This window comes from Gasterosteus aculeatus, chromosome 7 (assembly GCF_964276395.1).
Source record: "Gasterosteus aculeatus chromosome 7, fGasAcu3.hap1.1, whole genome shotgun sequence".
Classification (NCBI taxonomy): domain Eukaryota; kingdom Metazoa; phylum Chordata; class Actinopteri; order Perciformes; family Gasterosteidae; genus Gasterosteus; species Gasterosteus aculeatus.
This window is the reverse complement of record NC_135694.1, coordinates 30,216,223-30,237,337: the sequence shown is the minus strand read 5'-3', so window position 1 is coordinate 30,237,337 and position 21,115 is coordinate 30,216,223. Positions and strand designations below refer to the sequence as shown.

At 46.8% G+C, this 21,115-nt stretch overlaps 1 protein-coding gene and 1 long non-coding RNA gene across 3 annotated transcripts; one reads left to right on the top strand and one right to left on the bottom strand.

Moving 5' to 3' along the window:
• The first annotated feature begins 2,405 nt into the window (after window positions 1-2,405).
• On the top strand, window positions 2,406-4,057 carry LOC144410376 (uncharacterized). Its single transcript, XR_013468406.1, has 2 exons — window positions 2,406-3,077; window positions 3,168-4,057. It is a non-coding gene; the product is annotated as an uncharacterized LOC144410376 (long non-coding RNA).
• klf5l (Kruppel like factor 5 like) lies at window positions 3,874-19,332 on the bottom strand. 2 transcript variants are annotated; one of them, XM_040180621.2, is made up of 4 exons: window positions 19,048-19,332; window positions 11,427-12,363; window positions 11,029-11,088; window positions 3,874-5,642 (listed from the first exon to the last, which is right to left on the bottom strand). In XM_040180621.2, exons 1-4 carry the CDS (start codon window positions 19,186-19,188, stop codon window positions 5,464-5,466), a joined length of 1,317 nt encoding a protein of 438 aa, XP_040036555.2. In that variant the 5' UTR covers window positions 19,189-19,332; the 3' UTR covers window positions 3,874-5,463. The 2 variants fall into 2 exon arrangements, with proteins under 2 accessions (XP_040036555.2, XP_040036556.2); XM_040180622.2 differs by having other exon boundaries at window positions 18,844-19,331.
• Between the last annotated feature and the right edge of the window lie 1,783 nt (window positions 19,333-21,115).

Below are 21,115 nucleotides of genomic sequence, written 5' to 3'. Positions count from 1 at the left end.
GATTGCGTTACATTACGTCATTTAGCTGACGCTTTTATCCAAAGCGACTTACAATAAGTGCATTAAACCACAAGGAAACAGAACAAGAAACAAGTGACGAAAGTGCAATTTCATCAAATAAGCCAATTTGCTATAGATGAGCGGCGTTATAAGTCCAATGTAAGTGCTACAGTTAGTTAGTGTGTTAGTGGAGGTAGAGTCTGAAGACACCTTCAGTCTGAAGATGTGAAGGCTCTCCGTGGTCCTGGTGTCTTCAGAGACCTCCTTCCACCATTTAGGAGCAGGACAGCAGAGAGTGGTGATCTAGTCGAGTGTTTTGCTCTCAGCGAGGAGGAACAAGCAGTTTATCACATGCAGAGCGGAGAGTGCGGGTCGGGATGTCGGGTTGGACCAGGTCCTGGATGGAAGCTGGACCCGATCCATTCACAGCGTGGTACGTGAGCACCAGTGTTTAGAACTGGATGAAGAGAGCGGAGGAGTGTGGGAGAACTTAGGAAGGAGCTGCAGAGGTGGAATGGAGGTACCAGGAGACCTGTAGGAGAGAGTTCCAGTAGTCCAAGAGGGAGATGACAAGAGCCTGAATCAGTACCTGTATCAGTATGTAGGGCGAGTATCTACAGGATCGTGTTGTCAGTGATGTTGGGAGAGTCGACTGTGACACTGACACTGTTCCACCATGACAATATTACTATTTACTATATATGTGTATATATATTTTGCTCCGCTACTATGGATACACAGAGAACCATCACTGGATTACTTTTAGTACCAAAGAAAACTCATCATCCGTGCTTCTCAGTGCATCGTTTAACAAATGGTTAACAAATTGTCCCCCGTTGGCGTCTGTTATCTTTTCAGTGCAAGAGGCATGAAGCTTCAAGACGCTGAAACTGTTTTTTCTATTTATTTCAAATAAGTCACTTAGTTCATTCGACAAAGCGAGTCCTCCTGGTCAATCGGGAGGGAGCCGTGACGCTTTGTGTCGGAGAGGAAAAGGCCTTTCTGTCGCAGCACACTGCTCGTTTTCATGCACACACTTTGTGGGTTTCTGTGGTGCTGTCCGAGCAGCTCTTTGTCGATCTGCTAATAATCCAGTTGATCCCCGCGTGATCCTCTGCAGGCGCTCAGGGTTGCGTTGACAGCTCGGTTGGCCCGCTTTTCCCTTTTCCATCCCGCCATGCGTCAGCTGGGCACGGCAACGTGTCCTCACTGTTACGGGTTTACGCACAACGCCTCTGCAGCCGTACCGGTTTGACCACGTCGACAAAAGGATCCCCCCCCCCGCCTTCAATGGCCGCCCCGACCGAGACGGAGGATCTAAGTAGTTTTCATCATCACTGTCGCTTCTGGGTGTTTCTGCGCAAGAAAGTTCCATCAAGACAGGCAGCACACGAGCTGGGACCTGAAGCGAATTAACTTAAATCATAACAGAATCAAACCCCTCGGGAACTGATCAGATGCCATCATTTGCAGATGGGTATGTACCAGATGACGTAACTTTAACCTGGACCCTTTTATCTCACGTTCACGTTGTTAAGGAGGACAATTTTTCAAAATGGTCCCAGGCTCTCCGTCAGCAGACCTCCATAAACGTTCATGCGTTGCCCCCGAAAAGCTTCTATTTCTGTCGGTTCTGACACAACAAACACAACAATCTCCAACTCTCACATTTCCACTGCTGGCCTCCGCCAACAAGTCACATGATCATTCCTCGAGTAAAACCAATTAAGAGAGTCTCCATTACAATGGCCGACATGGCAGCAAAGTTAAATGATGATGTAACAAACGGGGAGTAAAAAGAATACGAATATAGAATAGATGCAGATTATAAAGAGGCATCAAGAAGTGTCGAGAGATGAGCGACTAGATGAGTTCAGAACATTTCGAAAACTGAATTTGTTCATTTGTGTTAAAACAAATTGTTTAAACGCAAATGATCCACACCAGAGGCTGTTTTTTATCCTGCAGTGCCTCTCAGAGAGATATGTAACTCCGCAGAGTGCTGCAAATACTTAGTTTTAACAAGTTTTAACAGGCGTTTTACTGCTGTGACTGTGGAATGAGCAGCAAGCTTCAGGCCCTCAGGTGAACATTCACAACGCCGAGGCCAAAGAAATTAAAACGCCTGCAGATTTAGCGGGTGACTCATCTTGGTAAGTGCAGGGGAACAGCCTGTGTCAGGAGAAGCCTCAAGTACGCAAAACCCTGAGAGTACAAAAATATGTAGTGAAAAAATGTCTTGGAAACGAAAAAAAAAAAACATGTCAAAAAATATTTGAAAAAAAAAAAAGTCTAATTATGTCACGTGACAAAAAATATTAGGTCAAATTTTTTTTTGAAAAAAAACGTTATGAAAAAAAGTCAAAACGTGTTAGCTCGAAAATATCATGGGAATAATAATCCCACCACATCATCAGCTCATTACCCTCACCTGGTTCTCCTCTGCCTTCTCACCTGCACACCTCTGCATCCCCTCATCAGCCACTCACCATTTAAGCCTGTCACATTCTGCTTACCTCCGTCCTGACCGGGCCTGCCAGGCCAAAATATAGAAATAATGTAATGAAATAAAAGCACAAAAATATTTTTCGAAAAAATTGTTGTTGGTTAGGTTGAAAAACATAAAAAAATCAAAAGAAAAATCTAAATGTGTTTGGTCGAAAATTATTTTATTTTTTATTTTTTTTAAATGTAATGCGAAAAGTCAAGTTTTTTTGCAAATCCCCCCCCAAAAGTTTTCACATAACTGCCCCCCCCCCGTAATAATAAATCTACAAAAAGTTGATTTCCCTCAGAAGTGAATTTAGTGATGAAATACAGAGAGGACATTCTAAACTGCAATTGTTTGGTCCTTGTCTTTATAACCATAACGTGTTGCATTGTGGGACACAGAACTGATCTACTTCATGCGACGCCTTCAGTACCTCGGGGAACTCTGGGGAACATCGGATGCCAGTTGGACTTTGCAGCAAACGTTTGTCGGCGCTTCATGACATGCAGATGAAAGGCGCTGGCACCCCGGCATGGCACGCCACGCGTTGACATACAGGGCGTCGTCCCCGAGAGTGACTCCAAACGTAACGATTACATTCTCTGCCAGCAAAAACACAGCAACGGACTCCACCCTTTCTGCTTTCATGCCTTTTATGCTCCAACTTATTCTTCAGGCTTCGTTGTTGACGTCACTCGCCCACCTCCTTCGAACCGGTAGGTTCTTTTGTGTCACCGCTGGAGGGGGTTACCTTTCACCTGCCACGTCACGCAGAGACAATCAGGTACGTCCGACGTGTTGTAACGGCTCAAAACGGCCGATGCAGGGGAATGATTAACTCTGCTTTATTGTTTGGTCAAATGCATTGGATATCTTGTTTTTAATGTTTGACCCGATCCACTATCTCCTCACCTGAGACGTTATCGCAGAAATGCAGAGAGAAGAAAAAAAGAAAAAATCATGTTTGCTGAAGAGAATTGAATGTGAGGAAAAGTAGCAAATGTTTGACTCGTCTCTCGCAATTAACAGGTGAACTCTGACGCCAATAAATTCCAACAAACATCTGACGCTAGCGGTGCTTCCGTTCACACATTCTGATGTTCAAAGTTTCACACGAGGAAGCAACCAAATCCAATGGAACCTTCTTATTTTCTAAGAATGACGGTTTCGCGGTTGTTTCAAGGGGTTTTCAGCGAGCATTCAACTCAAGCGACTTCTTCCCAGATGTTCCACAGGAACAGTTTTTCTCCTGCTGATGGTTCGATGTAAGCCGAAGTCACGTGGCCGAGTTATACAAGATGAGGCGTGTTTATCGGAGCTTCACATGGATGGGGAGGAATCGGGAGGAAACATTTGCTGTGATCAAGCGGAGCCGCTTTCTGTTGTTTTTAGTTAATCCTTTATTTTGTATTGTATTTCATTGCAGCATCTTGCACAAACAAAAAACACAAAGTATCAACTTGTACATAAACCGATAAAATCTTTCACACACTAGTATCAAAACAAATTAACAAGCATTCACATACAACCGATCTAAAATCCCATCAGTAAAAAAAAAAAAAGAAATATTAATATTATAATAGGAAATAAACACAAACATATTTACAAAGTCTCCTGTTGAGACTTCAACTACAGTTATGTACACAGTGGGTGGTCAGCGCTCGCTCCTGGAGAGACGCCGGAGAACTTGTTTCTTTGGGAAGAAGGAATTAAAACAATCGTAGCGTTGAAATAACAGGATGTTTGGACACATTTCTAGACGTGACATTAACACAAAGCTTTTTTCAAAGTGCTAGAAACAGTGTTGAGAACAGATGAGGAGAAGAATTCACTGTTTTTTTTTTGTTCATTGATCATCGCACAAGCTCCCATGGAAGACACTTAAGGTCCTACGGCACTGCACAACTTCAAAAATATAGAATTATATATATATATATATATATATATATATATATATTCAAACCCCCGAAAAAGAACGCAGGAGCCACAAGTGCTGACGAACGCCGTTGATCTCTCCTCCACGCGGCCCAGAGGCCGGACTCCGGCTCCGTGAGAAGTGCGATTTACCTGCCGCAACGCGCGTTAATCTCCGTTACACAACAGGTACCTCCGCCCACCTCCGCCGTTCTCCAGTTGTCGAACAAATTACAGGAGAAGAGAGAGAGAGAAAGAAACCGGTACACGCCGTCCCCGCGCTGAATAGAAGCGGCGAGCAAACCGCAAACTGTCGTCAGAGGAGCTCGGTTGCCGTGGCGACAGGTGGAGCCGTGGATACAAACATTGGCGAATCCCTCCGCTCTCTGAGCCTGACTGGTATTACCTGTGCTGAAACAAGCATAACTAGGCCCTTATTAACTTTTCCACAGGGAGCTCTTCTTTTCTTCTTCTCTGAAGGCTCTCAAAGGGGGATTCAGCAAGGAACATTACTCATGTGAACATTTCATGTGAAAAAAAAGAAAAGAAAGAAAAGGTGGTCAAGTATAGATCTCAATAAGATTCTTGGTGTTCTCAGACACACGCGTATGCGAACAGGTTTTCGCGACGGAGGGACGGATCATCTCCACCCTGAAGGTTCAGACGATCTGAGAAAAGATGGTGGCAGTGATGGTGACGCTGTCGACGGCGGCGACGACGAAGGCGGTTGCAGGTTCACAGGAGTTTCCACGATTACATCAGAAGGAGGCTGGCGTCCACAGGGGCAGATGGCCGATATTTGTAGAAAGTATTGTCAATTGTGTGTGTGTGAAGTGTTTTTTTCATACGCTTTGTACATGTTTTTCAACTCAACAGACACCAAAATCATCTCTGAGTTCCTGCTAGATCGAGTTAAGGCTTCAGAAAACTGTGTATAGTATTCAGCTTTCATTCTTTTTTCCCTTCGGACCCCGTTCCTTGTTTGACTGTCATCGTGGAGCACGCAGGGATGATTTTGGTACCGCGTGAGCTCAGTTCAGGTGTGTGTGTGTGGCGTGTTAATTCTGGTGACGCTTCATGTGCAGGGCCAAGTGGTCGGAGCGCGAGAAGCAGCGGCTGCAGGCGACGCACTTGAAGGGCTTGGCCCCGGTGTGTTTCCGGTAGTGTCTGGTGAGCTCGTCCGATCGGGCGAAGCGCCAGTCGCAGCTCTCCCACGTGCAGCGGTACGGCTTCTCGCCTGCAAGGAGAAGGGAAATGCATGAGCCTCACGTCTGCAATGCTTTACATCGTTACACAAAATTAGCACTTTCGCTTTGTGAGCCGCTCACAGACTAATGACTGAACACTGACATTCGACGTGCAGAAAGCAATTCATTCATAATAACTCATCCCTGTATATTTTGAATTTAGTCACTCGGATGAGTCACGGCTTCCTCTTTCACCTGCTGGACTCAAGTGGTGATGCCATCACGGCCCCTAATCTCACCAGTAAAACCTCCTTTCACAGTAAAGTGTGGGCAAGGGAGGGCGTGTGCGTACGCACGCACACAGACACACAAACACACCATGTTTTGCAATGAGCTGGGTGGCAGTTGGCAGCGTGGGCGAGGGAGATTGCGGTTTTCACGGGTTCTCCCTCTGGTAAACACTCGTTTCCATGAGGCTGAACGGCGAGATAGAGATCGCGAGGAGGTCACGTTGGAGACGACGGGCTCAACAACTACAGAAAATGTCTTTTAATTTTAATAGAGGAGTCGTTTGCTTTCTTCATGAATCAAAGAGCTTTCCAGCCGCAAAATCTTGACTAATTAACACACTGCTTTGTTATTAAATTCCTGCGTCTGTGAGGAGCCGACAGCTGTAATCGCTGTGTGCGTTTGTGGTTCCCAAACACACCTTTATCTTCACAACCAAGACTGTGTGTGTGTGTGTGTGTAAATCCTTTTAGTAAATGGAAGATTACACAAAATTGCAGCGGGAACCCCGCGAGGAGGAAGAAGCAGAAGACCTGTTTTTCGGTGCGTCTGCAGGTTCATTTAAAGAGTCGCAGCGCGCAGGACTAAACAGACTTGTGTTATTGAAGAACAGCCGCCAGCAGTCAGGTGACAACGAACCTGTGAATTCTGGATGAACACAGAGCCGAGAGTAGAATATCGATGTTGTGAAAAAGCGACTGGTCGGATGAAGATAGTGTGCGGCCCACTGAGAAATATGTAGATTCCGTTATTTGTCAAAGGAAATCTGCGCGCCTTTTTCTCTCGTTCATGCTAACGGCGTTATTATGCACAAAGGGACATTCTTCATGGCCACGATTGCTTTGTTTTCCAAAGAGGACTTTTATTTATCTCTTATTTTTATTTTATTTATTTATAAATAAATATTTATTTTATTTTATTTATTTATTTGTCAATATATTTATTTATCTGGTGAGGCGACTAAATGTCCTCCATATTTTTAAAGAAGCATGTTTTCTGTTGATTAGTATTTTTGTTTTCAGATGCTCAAGGGGAAACATTACACTTTTTTTTTGTTTTTTGGAATTTTATGTGTAACCTGTTGACAACTTTGGATTAAATTAGGAGAAAACTACAAACATAAATATACCGAGAAGTGGAATAAATGGCTCCACCAGTCTGGAAGAAGATTAAAAAATGAAAATATCTAAACCGCTCATTTCAAGCCCTTTTTGTCGTCCTGTGGTTGCTCGCATTGACGCACAACACGTAGTGGCTCCATAAAGGCGTGAAAGTCCCGGAGGGAAACTCTTTTACCGGCCCGGCGCTGAGGGAGTTTGGCCGCTCGGGTCATCAAGTGCTCGTTAGCAGCTCGGGCCTCGTTAGCGCTGATTAGATAGACGCTGCTATTGACCATCAGTCACCCAGTGACGGCCATTAGCGGAGCACTGGGGGTCCACAGAGCAAAGGGGGGAGACGGGGGGGCAACTGATAAGAAGAATGAAAGAAGAAAAAAAAAAGTGGATATATTGCATAATGTTATAACTTTTCTAAAATTCCAGCAAACATTAAAAGTGATTCTTAACAAACGAGAAGACTTTTTGAATCCAACGAGCTGGTAAACTGCAAACATCGGCGGTAGATATCCTGTTTCTGTAGTTCCTAGTGTGTGCGTGTGCGTGTGCGTGTGGAGTACATATGTCTCCATATAAAGAGGCCGAGGCTCTCGAGCCGCAGGTGTGTTTGGTTTTGCTCTATAGCTGCGCTGTCGGGGTCAAAAGCACAGACTATTATCCCAGAGGAAACACGACACACACACACACACACACACACACACACACACACACACAAACAGAACAAACACACTTGAGTGGTGTGTATTCCTAAACAAGCTGCCAGGAGGGGAGGGAGAGCACTGCCCCTCACCCATCTATACACCCCCCCCCCCTTCCTTCATTCTAAAAGAAGAACTATTGCTTAAGGATTGTTGGAATAAGTTTATTTTTGGAAAAGTCTGCACGGACCTTTTAAACCTCTTATGGATGAATCAGTCTTTGCTATTTGAAGGATGATTTTCCTCATTTCTCGACACGTCTCCTCTGAAGCTAAAAGGGCATCGGGGCTCAAAAGCCTTTACAGACATCGGCGGTTTGATCAGGTGGCTGATTCTCTCTTCCGCAAACACACATGAGCACTAATGAGTTATTGAATACGTCGGGACCCGTAATGGACAAACACGGCCTCTCTCTCTCCCTCTCTCTCGCTCGCTCTCTTGCACAACACACACAAAGCAAAACACACACATTTAAAAGTACATGGAGTGTAACAGCACATCCATCACTGTGGGGACAAAAAGAGCTTTTGTTACACGCTGATGGGGCCTTTGTGAGGACGTCCAATTCACTCTGCTGCATGAAAAATGTGTAACTTCTCCTCTGCTCGCTGACCTTAAAATAAAAATAAAGTGAGGTTCAAATCAGATGTTTATGAAGAGGCAAAACCTGAAGGAACTGCCGCGTTACCGAAGGCTAAAATGAATAAGAGAAATGGAAAAAAGGAGCCTCATGATGACTCCTGAATGGACTTTCAATCAGCAGTCATAAAATACACACTTTGTCTTTGACATAATGGTGCTTTTTCTTTTACTGACGCGCAGCAAAGTACTTTTATGGTGGGTGAACGTTGTGGTTGCACACTGCTGGGATCCGTTCTCATATTGTGCCAGTCGGCAGTATGGCAAAAATATCACAATATCAATATATTTCAGAGGGAAAATCAGAGTGAAAAGAATATTAAACATGAAACATCCCACATGGATACTCACAGGCTACTTGGATACAAAAGTATGACGATAACTGCTTACAGGCATCTCGTCTTTACTGAGTCGGAGAGCAAACACCCTCAAGCGCTCCGGGACGCCCATAAACTCTTTGTGGGCCTCTTAGCTTTATCAGCTCGGTTAGTGTTTGTGAAGAGGGCTGGAGGGTTCCCTAATCAGGCTGATAGCGCTATAGACTTTACGCATATATGTACACACACACACACACACAAACACACAAAAGCCAAGCTTGAATGGCTGCCGAGTCCACGGCCAAGGTTGCCCCCTCTGACCACAGATAGCGATGGACTCCCATCACATGCACGCCGACAGGTGGCTCATGCTTCTAACCGCCGCGCGCACGGTACACGGTGAGTGGGCCGGCGCGCGTCACGCAGAAACAAAGTCCCGCTTTGCACACTTTTACCCCGTTAGCAACGCGCGGTGAGCAACGACGCGTTGACACCAAATCAAAGTCGACGTAACCTGCGTGAAAACTAAAACAAGTAAGAAGAGCTTTTGACGGGCTCACGGCCAACAAAATATCTACACAGGAAGGTTTATATATACAAATATATATTATGTATACCCAAAACGGGAGAAAAACATCTAGTTGTCTCGGGACCGGCAGTCAGCATGACTTGCTTTCGTAGGAAAAAACCTTGTGAATAGATGACATCGTTCTACAATGATTTCAAAAAGTAGGTTACCTTTAGTGAAGAAAAGGAAAGTGATACTTGTTGAAGTACACACACGCACAAACACACGCACATGCACACAACTTCCTGACACTATGGCCTTAAGCAATGAAAAGCAATACCTCACTTGCAGTGAGATGTCACCAACATAAATGAGGGCTGATGCTCCACCACATTTCAGATCGTCTGCATGACAGACGGTCGATGCAGACGGTTGATTACAGCTTCTGTGGAGAGCTGCGACATTGATGAACTGTTGAAATTCAACTGGCTAATAGAATAAATAAATGACTAAAGTCGATGCAGTACTGGACTTCTTTTCAAAAGGACTACGGAGAATTGGTTCTGGCGGAAGCACGCAGATTGAAAATAAAAAAGGGTCCCAGGACAGAACCCTGAGGGCCTCCACAGGGAAGAGGTAAGTAGGCCTTATCGACAGGGAAGTGTCTGTTTGAGGGACACAAGATGAGCCACTTTAGAGCAACAGTAACCACAAGATTGCACAACTCCTGCGCTCACTCATATCAACAATGTCAATCGTGAGAAACAAACATTACATGACCGCATGGTGGTGTAACGCAACATACAGAACACAAATGTCCACGAGGAACAGAAGATCAGTTTGATTCATTTCGTTCAAGTTTTAATTTAATTAATTAGTACTGCATAATATTCAAACCTTGGTACCCATGTGCTGGTTGACTTACACGATACTCCTCCACTATTGTCCCCTGTCTTTCTTTTACTTTGTTTTTTTCTCACTGCATATTTGTACCCTGTTGCATCAACCGAACTTCCCCACTGGGATCCATAAAGCTTCACCATATCAATTTATGACAATAGACCTGTTTCTCATTCACGCGTTCGGTCTGTTATCTCACTACGTCTTTTATCGCATGAGTAAATGTCCAAAAGCCAGGTCTGACGCTGCCGGGAGTCCACAGGTTTCATCTTACAGGTGGGAAACACATGGAAACCTTCCCCCCATTCTACACCCGTCTTACCTTCCTCCTCCAATATCCTCTGAAAAGCAGGAGTAACTGGTTTGGCCTTTGTTTTAACAGCACATATTCCCTCTTCTCCCCCCCCCACTCATCCTTCATCCTCCCCTCCTCCCTCACTCTTTGTTCTCTCTCTATGGGGAAGCTCAGCGGACAGGTATGAGCATGTGAAAACTCTTTAGCCGCCGTGTTTTTTTTTTACTCTTCATTGTGTTGTGTTTTAGTTACTGGGTGTATCAAAACTGGCAATGTGACAAAATATGGAATATAAAACAATAAATAACTCCAAACCAACGGCGCTCCGAGCTCAACGGTTCCACCGAGGATTAGTTTGAAAGGAACAAGTTTATGAATGTGATTTCACAATGCAGCAGGTGAGTTTGAGCCTTTGGTTGGGCTCAAAATCCCTCGACTGACTCAACTGACTTTTGTGACGTGAAATCAATTCAGATCCTGGTCCCTGAGCGAGTTCCTCTAAAGGTTCTCCGTTCCGGGGGAAGGTTCCTGAGGTTTAACATTGTGGAATCGTCACTGACTGAACTGTGAGTAGTTGTAGCTGAAACATGCACTCATCACATAGACGATAGCCTAGAGCAATTATGGCAGAAACCCCCCCACTTCGAGTTAATCCCACGGCAAAGTGTTTTCTTACCCGTGTGCGTCCTTTGGTGTGCCTTCAGATGAGAACTCTTTGTGTAAACTTTGGAGCAGCCTGCAAACAAAAAGGATCGTGAGCTCAGCTGACAGCTGAAAGGAACTCGACGGAAGAAATGTGCTGTTTACGGGCAAACAATGAAGAGGCATCGACCAAAAAAAACAGAAAGAAACGAGGCTCAACTGACAGGTAAGAAAGCATCCAATATCATCCAACTCTATATTATTCCTTATAGTTTAACTGTCCACGCATCCGTCATCTTTAACAATCAACCAACCTAAGCTGCACGCCGAGGAGCCGGAGACAATCGACGCCGACGAGGGGAGAACATGCGATCCTCAAAAAACGTTCTATATACTACAGATACTACAGCTCACTTCGGGGGAAACACCGACCTGTGTAGTCACAGAAGTGGATCCTCCTCTTCTCCAGCTCCGGGTTGTTCCGCCTGTTGTATTTGGGACCAGTCAGGACGCCCTGTCCGTGCGTCATCAGCATGGCGTGCGGGGACAGCCCGGTCACCTTTATCCCGTCCAGGCGGTGCTGGTACGGCGGCGGGAGCTGCGGCGCTAACCTGTGCAGCTCCGCGTGACCGTCCGGGCTGCCCGGCTGGGAGTTGGGCGGCGACGGCGGCAGGCTGTGGGGCGCCGCGTGCTCGGAGGAGTTGGTCGGCGAGGCTTGGTAGTAACCGTGGTGCTGCTGAAGCTGGTGCTCCGCCATCATGTAGTTGCCGCTGGCGGCCGGCGACGAAACGTTGCACAGGTTCAACATGGTCCGGCCGCTCGTGGAGGCGTGCGCCGACGGGCTGCTGTGCGAAAGGGTCATGGTGAGGTCGGCGCAGCCGGAGATGGGCATGTGGTAGACCTGCGGTTGGGGGCCCGGCGGCCCGATGTGAAGATCCGTGTCCAGGTGTGGCTGGTGCTGGTGCTGGGACCCCGCGTGGACACCCATCCCCTCGCCGGAGCTCATGTCCGGCTTGATGAACACGTTGTTGACCACGGGCGGCAAGCTGAAGACGGAGGTGAAGTCCGGCAGGGCCTGCGTGCTGGAGGCGGCGGAGATGGAGCAGGGCACCTCCAGCCCGGGCTCCGTCTTGATCTGCTGCGGCGCGAGGGTCTTGGTGTGGCGGTAGAGGCCCGTGCGGAGGTGGGTGGTGCTGGGAAGGATGAAGTTGATGTTGAGGCTGTAGGGCGTGGGGCTCTTGTCCTCGGAGAAGAACTCGTCCACCACGGAGGCGCTGTCTCGTCTGTACTTCTTGTCGACGGAATCCATCAGGTTGGTCAGGAGGGGATTGTTACCCTGGGGGAGATATTTGTCCAGATCTAATTGAACCTGAAAAGAAACAAAGGAGAGACGACGTTAAACGAGATTCCTTTCATCGTCCTTCGTTATTTCCTCTCACTGTGGAAACAGCAGAGACTGCTCGGCAAAATATTTGTTCAAAACAGAGAGTTTTTGTTTAACTGCTGGAATTATTTGGTGATAAGGTGGATGCGGCATGTCCCACTTTCACCGGTTGGTATGAAGTCACATACTGTAAGTAGGACAGAGAGAGAGAGGAAAGGTGAGAGAGAATGAACTAAAGATTTGAGAGAAGTTGGTACCAGGACTTCCTCCTCCTTCATACCTCACATTCCTGCTTCCCAGTGGAGCTCACTGCCCTGACAATCAGCCAAAAGCACCGACTCAAGAGGGACACCCACGAGAGAATCCACCTCCGCTAACATGAGTGTGCCTCCCTTCGCCTCCGGGCTGCAATATGTCACTTGTCAGCTGCTCCCTTATCCCGAGATCAGTTCATCGGGGGACTGTTTGGGGTTTTTATTGCAGTTCATTGGCGAGATGTGAGGCCGATATATAAAACCGTTTAAAGCTCTCATTCTAGAGCTGCAAAGATAATTCATTTAATATGTTTGTTGATCAACAGAAATCATTTTGATTTAGTCATTTCGGTAAAAATCGAACAAATGCTGCCGCGGGGGAAATTTACACTCGACAAAAATCATATGATGCGTTCACGTAGATTTGAGCAACTCTTGATCAAAAATGATGAACTAATAAAAAATCCCAATAACATTTTGTCAAAAATACTCTTCTGCTCTTCTCACTTGTTTGTAAACAGCGCGGCCGCGTGAGAAGCCGAATCTGAAGACAGTTGTTTACCTTCGTTACCGGGGAGACTGTCAATCAAACCTGATCCCACCCACTTGTGTGTGACGGGTGACAAATGTGTGGAAACACAGAAAAAAAAAAAAAAGCCGTCAAGCAACAAGACCAGACAGGCAGAGAAGCATTCGAGAAAATAAATAGCAGGTATTTTCCTCTTCCTTTAGGACGATCTTAATCCTGATAAACTGCTGTGTGTGTGTGTGTGTGTGTGTGTGTGTGTGTCATTCAGAGTCAGTGAAGCACAGAGACACTTCTTTAGAAATGAAACAGCCGTTACGTAAAAAATCTGTGCCGCGGAGACCACACACACACACACACACACACACAAACAAATAAGTTTGCACGAATTAAAACAAACCAAGGCATCCACGCCCAAATGCACACAAACTTACCAACACACACACACACACACGTTCTGCTACAGACAAACACCCAGACGGAGAGTTCCCTGTGTGGGTGTGGTCGATGGAAGCCTTTTGACGCGTGAAGAAGACAAAAACCCAAACAAAGGCTGAAGGAGACTTAAAAATAGACCCGCCAGACAACGAAAAAAGAAAGAATCGGATGGTCACAGTGATGAAGGGCCCACATCGCTGTGGAGAGGACCAGGAGGGAGGAGAGAGACAAGCAAAATGAGATAACGAGAAGGAAACGAGGGCAAACAAAAGAGACAAGCGAGGAAGGAAAGTGAGCGGAGGACTATGAAGCCGCCTCCGACGCGGGCGGATTATCTGACGGGGAAATCTGAGCGGATTCTGAGAAGCCGGTGATCAGGAAAACACACTCGGACTTCATGAGAAAATGCAGATATCGCAGGAAAAAAGGGGATAATCATCGAGAACAATAAAGAGGCCTAAACCAACTGGGTGCATAACCTCTATCAGCCAGAGCTGCTCCCCACAGAAGAAACCCGAACCCAGAAAAGGCCTCGTCCCTCCATCTCTAATCTGCAGATATACTTTCATACATTCTCAGGTCGCGAATTAGTCAGGAAATAAGATGAATGCACAAATAACCGTGCGAACCAGAAGAAACGAAGACGATTTACGAGGTTCCCCTGAAGTGACCCCACCTCCTTCCTTCTCGCAGAGACAAAGGGGTCAGAACCTCACAACCTTCTGACGGCTGAGCGGAGATCCTTCAATTCCCAAACAACAGAGTGTCTATTTTGCATTTGTCCTTCAAGTATTTTCGGGAAGAGCTTCGTGAGTTCCGTTAACGATCGCAGAAGCGTTACACAAGAGGCCCGGCGACCTCAAAGGCAGCTAGTCGATGAACTACGATTCAAAATGTCTTTGTATGATTTTACACGGTAAACAGGGAGAACGTCTCGGGGCTAAGACTTGGTTAATAATTGGAGAACATGGACAAGTGCTCCGCTATGAATCCTTCTGCCTGATAACAAACGGCCTCTTATCAGTTGTGTTCTGGTTTATGGGATCCAGTGGGAGTTTCCACACTTTCAACCAATCCGACATGCATGCCAATAGAACTCTCGTCTCATTTATGGCAAAAACGTCTCCTCTCGTTATCAGTCTTCAAGATGACTAAACTGTGTTTTCACCCCCCAGTTTCCAAAATCTGCTGGTAGAGACGACGAGGCGTTCTTCCTGATCTTGTGAATAACTTTATTACATTTCTTCCTTTGACATACGTACTACAAACATTGACATCTACCTCCATTTTAGTTAAACCACGTCTAAGTGTGTCGGACTCACACGGAGGTGATCGTCTTAGTACAGAAGGGTTGAATGAAAGCAAACAGTCTGACCGCTCAGTCAGACTTTCCCCCTTTTGTTTAGCCACCCGAGCGATTTACATCGTTTTCCCAGACGGATGAAAGGTAAACATGGCGAGTCGTTAAAAGAGATTTTGCAGCTCTGGGTAGATGTGCGCCGACCGCAGCCGTCGGGAAAGAGCCGCGATGGGTACGGATGACGTCATCAACCGACTGCTGGCTTCCTGAAAAGTCCCTCTCAGAAGATTCTTTAGTACATGAACGGAAGGGTTTAAAAGGAAGCTGGACCCCCAAACTAGGTCCATTCTCACAAGTGTTCTGTCCCCAGGAAGGGTCCGTTTCCTGAAATAAAGGGCCGGTGTGCGCCGCGGCCCCACGGCCCGTGTCGGGAAGACACACGTGCTCAGATGCAAAGCGTCCGCCGCGCGCGTTGCTCCGGGAAGTCAAATCGTTAGTCAAACCAGAAGCATTTCAGCCCTCGGCCGCCTGAGAAAACATCCGGCGTCAACGAGGTTCCTGGAAGAGACGTTCGGCAACACGGACCAACGGAAGGCCGCGGTGACGGAAACCCGCGGCGGAACATGGAGGCAGACAAGAGGAGCCCCCCCCACCCCCGTACAGTCGCCTGACGTTAAAAGAACAAAACTGGATACCGATCTAAACCATATCGGAGTATTGATCTTCAGGAATCATTATGCGTGACTGCCAACACACTCTTGATGTGAACGCCACAAAGTTACTCTGTAACTTCTCCCGTCTACGCTCAGTCTAGCACGGGAACACCTACTGGTGATTTCACTACAGAAGAATCCTGAAATAGGTTTCATATCAGTTACTTATTGTGCCATTACTGCTGAGGTTCATTACTGCTGAGGTTCATTACTGCTGAGGTTCATGAGCAGATTGATTTCAGAATGACACACGCGCTGCTTGGAAGACAAAAATAAGTAAAGTAAATAAGTTTCTTTTGTATTTTCCTTATGACTCACACGTCTTTAATGTAAGTTCTAAAGGCCGTCAAGCTTTAGCACAGGAAATCTTAAGATTTGGACCAAAGATGTTTTTCCATTAGGGTCTGTACTTTACTACTATTTTCTGATACTTTTTAGACTAAAATACTAAACCTCCCTTCGTGGAACGGTGAAGTCTAGGTGACGTCTGCTGAAACATCTGAAACTAAACGTAAACACTGGACCGCAACGTTGACCTCTTCGAAGAATCACATCGCCGAACTCATCCGCTTCTTTCGTTAATACCATTAACATATTACAATTCTACTCGACTGCACACAACAAACGCTGAGAGGGCAAAATGTCGACGTGGCAAGAAAAAGCAGCTTCGGCTTCAGATATCTGCTGGTGGAGACCATAACATGAGCTAAAAGGTCGTAATGTCAATGCTGAGTCTACGGCTTGTTAACAGAAATACTTTCTTTTATCTTTAAAGAAAATAACAAACAAGTGAAGGGAAAACTTCAACGGCGGCGAAAAAGATCAGCGAGTTCATCTGGTGACGACCTCGTCGGCGACAAAAGGAATCACACAGACGCTCGAGGGGAACCGGCGTGTTTGACGAGCCTCGGCCTTCTGCTTTGACTTTGCTCAAGGAGGTCGGACCCTTCATCATCCCACCTTCCAGCCTGCAGGCGACCTGTGGAGACGGGCTCTGCTCAGACAGGTCGCGCAACGATACTGCTGTCACGGCAACCGGCTCCATTAAAAAACACCAACACAATGACACAAAGAAAACCGGCCTTCACCCAGAACTCTTTCTGGTGCTCTGCTTGAGTGGCAAAACCCGCGTTTGACGCAGAGTCATAGTCCGCCGAAGGGAGCGGGTGAAATGTACAGCGAAAGCCGCGAGGAATGCGCATCGAGAAGCCGTCTTCCTGCAAAAGTCACGGTGAACTGGGGCACGTAAGGTGAACCGCCTCCAGCTCGCGGCTGGGCTTTAATTTGCCTCACGGGGGCGACTATTTCAGTCAAGCTGATTCCTTTGTCCCCGACAAAGTCGTGCTTTGCATAACGTGAAGCTGGAGCAACGAGACGGAAAAGAGAGGAAACGGCTTTAACCGCGTCGTCCTCTCCGAGACGCCGCATCGTGTGATGTTCTTCTACGTGTCAACAGTGCGTCCCTGTAAGTGGACTGTCACGCAAACAAGACCACGTTTTGACTCATGATGCTCTTGTGAATGATTGACGACTTAAAAGACCTGTTGAGGTTTTCCACTTCATTACAAGGCGATTCATGGAATCCCACAATCCGGTTCTCTTGTGCCGTAGAACACTTCTCTATATATGACCCGTCGTTCCATCTGCAGCAAGATGGGCGGAGAAGGTACATGGTCTGTTTAAGGTCACACGGGAGAAACGAGAGGATAAGACTTGTTGTGCTTTTATGAAAGGAAGTAATAAACTATCAACTTAAAGGTGAATCCCATTCAGTGTCATTGTGTCTCACAAGCAGAGTGAACGCGAAACGCGTCGCTAGAATATAATGACTGAGTCACTCTGCTCTGCAATGAGACGACATTCGCCAGATTCCAATGCTCCGTTGGCAATGCAAGTTGGTTCTGAACAGGCCCGGCATGTTTTCTACCCCAGCGACCACCTCCAGGCCAGCTCAATGCTGGTACATTTCATACATATGTTATATAATACAACATTCGTCCTCAAGCTGCATTACCTCTGCTGTCTACCAGGGGACGACTCCTCTGGTCCTATAGAAGACTGTGAAATAATGACTACTTCTCTCTGGATTTATTCCCTCAGCAGACATGTAAACATGAGTTTATGGACTCGACCTGTAGTTTAATCTTCTTCAATACAGCATGACATTTATTTAGTAAAGTTTGGAAGATTTATAGTAAAATACCACATAAAGCAGGGTATGCTATAGGGTGGGGCTACATTGTGATTGATTGACAGGTTGATTCCTTAAATATGATTATTCTTGATAATTCGTTAAGAAACAAGACAACATGGCCACGGCCGTAATCCAAGATGGCGACGGTCTCCAAAACAGTCGGTCCACTAACAAATAACTGCGTCCGCCTCTAAAGCGAACACCCTTCACCTCCCGAAGCTCTGCGCCGGTGCTCCTGTGTGAGGAGCCTCGGGTCCGTTTACCAAACAACAACCGCGCCGAGGCTCCTGGTCGCTGTTGTGACCACGCACAAATCCACAGCCGCCCCGCAGAGGATTCGCCTTTGACTCTTTTCAGCGCGTTTCATGACTCGAGGTGCTCCCCGAATCGCCCCGCCACGTATCTGCCATCGGAGCGTTCCCTGATTATCTTCTGCAGATCTACAGAGGAATGCAACGGCGGGCGGAGAGGAGGCCATTTTGCCGGAGTTTTACCAAATAGAACTTGCGTCTGCGTCACGTGATCACATCCGCTGACAGCCGCTGCGAGGCAGAGAGAGCGACTGTCACCATCACTTCGAGGAAACCACACGCGTCTGCTGTTGAATCACTTTTCTCTTTGCTGCCGCCTTGAATTAAATCAAATTGCTGTTCTTTTCTTACTTGACTTTTATTCTTGCATTTCCTAAGCGAATTGCTCTATTTGAACTCTTTTGCGATTTTAAATGTGATGAAATGTCCATCTATGTAATGCATTGATGCTTTGGATGGTGTTGTATGAATACATTTAATGAACCTCCCTTTGAACGAGCTTAGTGTGTTTGTGTAATAGTCCAATTTTTTTTTTAAAAAGCAGCACACAACTAAATTATTAAAATAATACAATCAATGTTAGTGCTTTATTGGTGTGTGTGTTTGATTAAAATAAGTATCAGCAACAGATCAATAGCATCGTCATTACTACTGGAAGAAGGTTACATGTGAATGGTTTGTGTCGACCAGCAGCCACAAGTCGCTCCGCAGCTTTCGGGTGAACCTTACCTGCGTTTTCAGGTGGAGGACTTTAACCCGCCTCCCTGACACAGGTGAGCCGCTTGCTTCCACAGACCCGACAACCAACATGCCTCTCGGTGGTAATTACACGCTTATTACAACGCGGTCCTGTCCTAACGTGGCAACCCGGGGTTTAAAAGTTTAGAGGTGAAAAAGGCGGGCCGTCCTCAGCGGGTCGGCGGTGACTCTCACCCCAGGTTTGACGTCCTCAAACACGGACGCCTCGTCGGCGCCGTCCGCCGCGGGCATCCTCACGGGCTTCAGCTGCGTGAAAACCGCCCTCTCGTCCGTCGTGTGCGGCGGATTCATGGCCAGTCCAACCCTCGCTGCCATCGGGACGCTGTCTCGTCTTCTCGTGAGTTGCGGCGGAAAAAAAAGCACACACAGGTGTGCTGCGACAGAATGCGGCGTTAGTTTGTGCGGAATGCCACGCGGTTATTCCTCGGCCCTCCCCTCTCTTCTGGCCCGCAGGTAGGTTTTACCTGAGATGAAGTGCGGAGCCTGCAGCGGAGCGCAGCCAATCAGAGCCCGGCGAGAGTCTCCTGTCCAATCAGCTGCGTGGATTGAAGCGGAACTCACCTGGGACGCAGAGAGAGGGGAAGGAAAATCACCTGGAGGGCTTCAGGCGAAGTATTGTCCCCCTCAACTGCACGCGCAAACACAATGACACGCACACACACACACACACACAGGCACACAAACACAAGCGCACGCACAATTGCGCAGCGACAAATACAAGTTGGATCTCTGCAGTCAACTAAAAACAGTCAACTAAAAACTCCTCACGTGTGATCAGGAAACCAGAATGGATTTAATAACACAACAATAATCGTTGAAGATCGTCGTGATCTTAAATTTGTGGTGTGTTCACCACCGCGTGTCCTCGTCCCAACAAAAGAAATCATTGAGTCATGCTGATAAAGTTCCCCCGAGGCCGTGGCAACTTAAAGAACAGTTTCACTGCGTTCAATTAGCTGGGAAATTAGCACGTCGGACATGATCCTAAGTAAGACACTCTCATGTGCACACAAACACATGCAAACGTTGCCAAGATTGTGCATTTGCCTGCGTGTTGCAGCAAGCTCGGCATGCGATAAAGCGTTAGCCGTGGCAATGACAGCGGCCCAGTGTTTATTAGAGATGAAATAGAAACATCAAACGTCACAATCGGACAGAATGTGTCAGAAAAGCAGTTCGATGAAAAGAGAGAGTCAGTGCTGCGATACAATAAACGCGCTTATTTAGCCAAAGCGCACAGGAATGAATTCTTCCAACGTGCTTTGACAAAGGACCACGAGCCCGACGTGTCAAACAGAAACAGTCCGTCTGCTCAAATGTCGCCCGAGTCCGACCACGCGCACAACATCGCTGCGAGAGCGCACGCGCCCGCTGCAGGCGGCGGGATGACATGACACTGATTCCTGCGCTGGGCGGCTCTCTGGATGAGGACATTTTGAACTCGGTGCACCTTCTGGTCTGGAAGCAGTCTGAGGGAACGTGGGTCCCCTGATCACAGACACACACACACACACACACACACACACACATATGATTCTCTTTTGTGTTGTTTGCTTTGTGCTTTGTCGTGGTTTTATTTTCACCCCTTTGTTGCGACTTTGTGTCTCTGAGTTCATTTTACTGTTTCATTTGTAGTTCGGTTTGTGTCTCGTTCTGGCTTTGTGTGTCTCTCTGGTGCTTTTGTGTGTTTTTGTAGATGATTTGTATTCATTTTGTGTCTCGTGGAGAGGTTCCGTTCCTTTGTGTCCACTTTGTGACTCTTCCTGGTTGGTAAGCGTCTCTTTCAAGGACTTTATGTTGGAGAATGGCGAGCGAGCCCTTTCATTACTCATTTCATGAACAATTTTCCTTTTGTGCATCGCATTGAATCGCTCACAAAGTAGTTTGCGTGGTTCTATTGGTTTATTTTGACAACCACTTCATCGGCACATCCCGTCCAAAGACTCTCCACATAACGGGGAACCTTTGTGTGACAGGTTGCGACGCACCTGCCACACCTGATTGGGACATTTAGCACATTACTGAGGCGTTATTGTCTGGTGGCGTCAGTTTACTGCTGTTAAACCGGAGGCCTCCGCGTGATTGTAAACCGTGAGAAGATGGAATCTGGGGCTATAATATAGAAACATAACCCTCATGAGCCGGTTTAGGGGGTTTTACTGGCTGGCCTACACATTAGCCGAGCATAATTACACCACAGTGGAACATTCCAGCTGTGTTGAGGAGTAGTTGCGCAATAACA

Excerpts from the sequence above, each read along its gene's own strand:
- klf5l (XM_040180621.2), bottom strand. The coding sequence starts at position 19,188 with ATGGCAGCGAGGGTTGGACTGGCCATGAATCCGCCGCACACGACGGAC. Across the intron at positions 12,364-19,047 it reads TTGAGGACGTCAAACCTGGG|GTTCAATTAGATCTGGACAA; the intron begins GTGAGAGTCACC and ends GTTTCTTTTCAG. Across the intron at positions 5,643-11,028 it reads ACACCAAAGGACGCACACGG|GCGAGAAGCCGTACCGCTGC; the intron begins GTAAGAAAACAC and ends TTCTCCTTGCAG.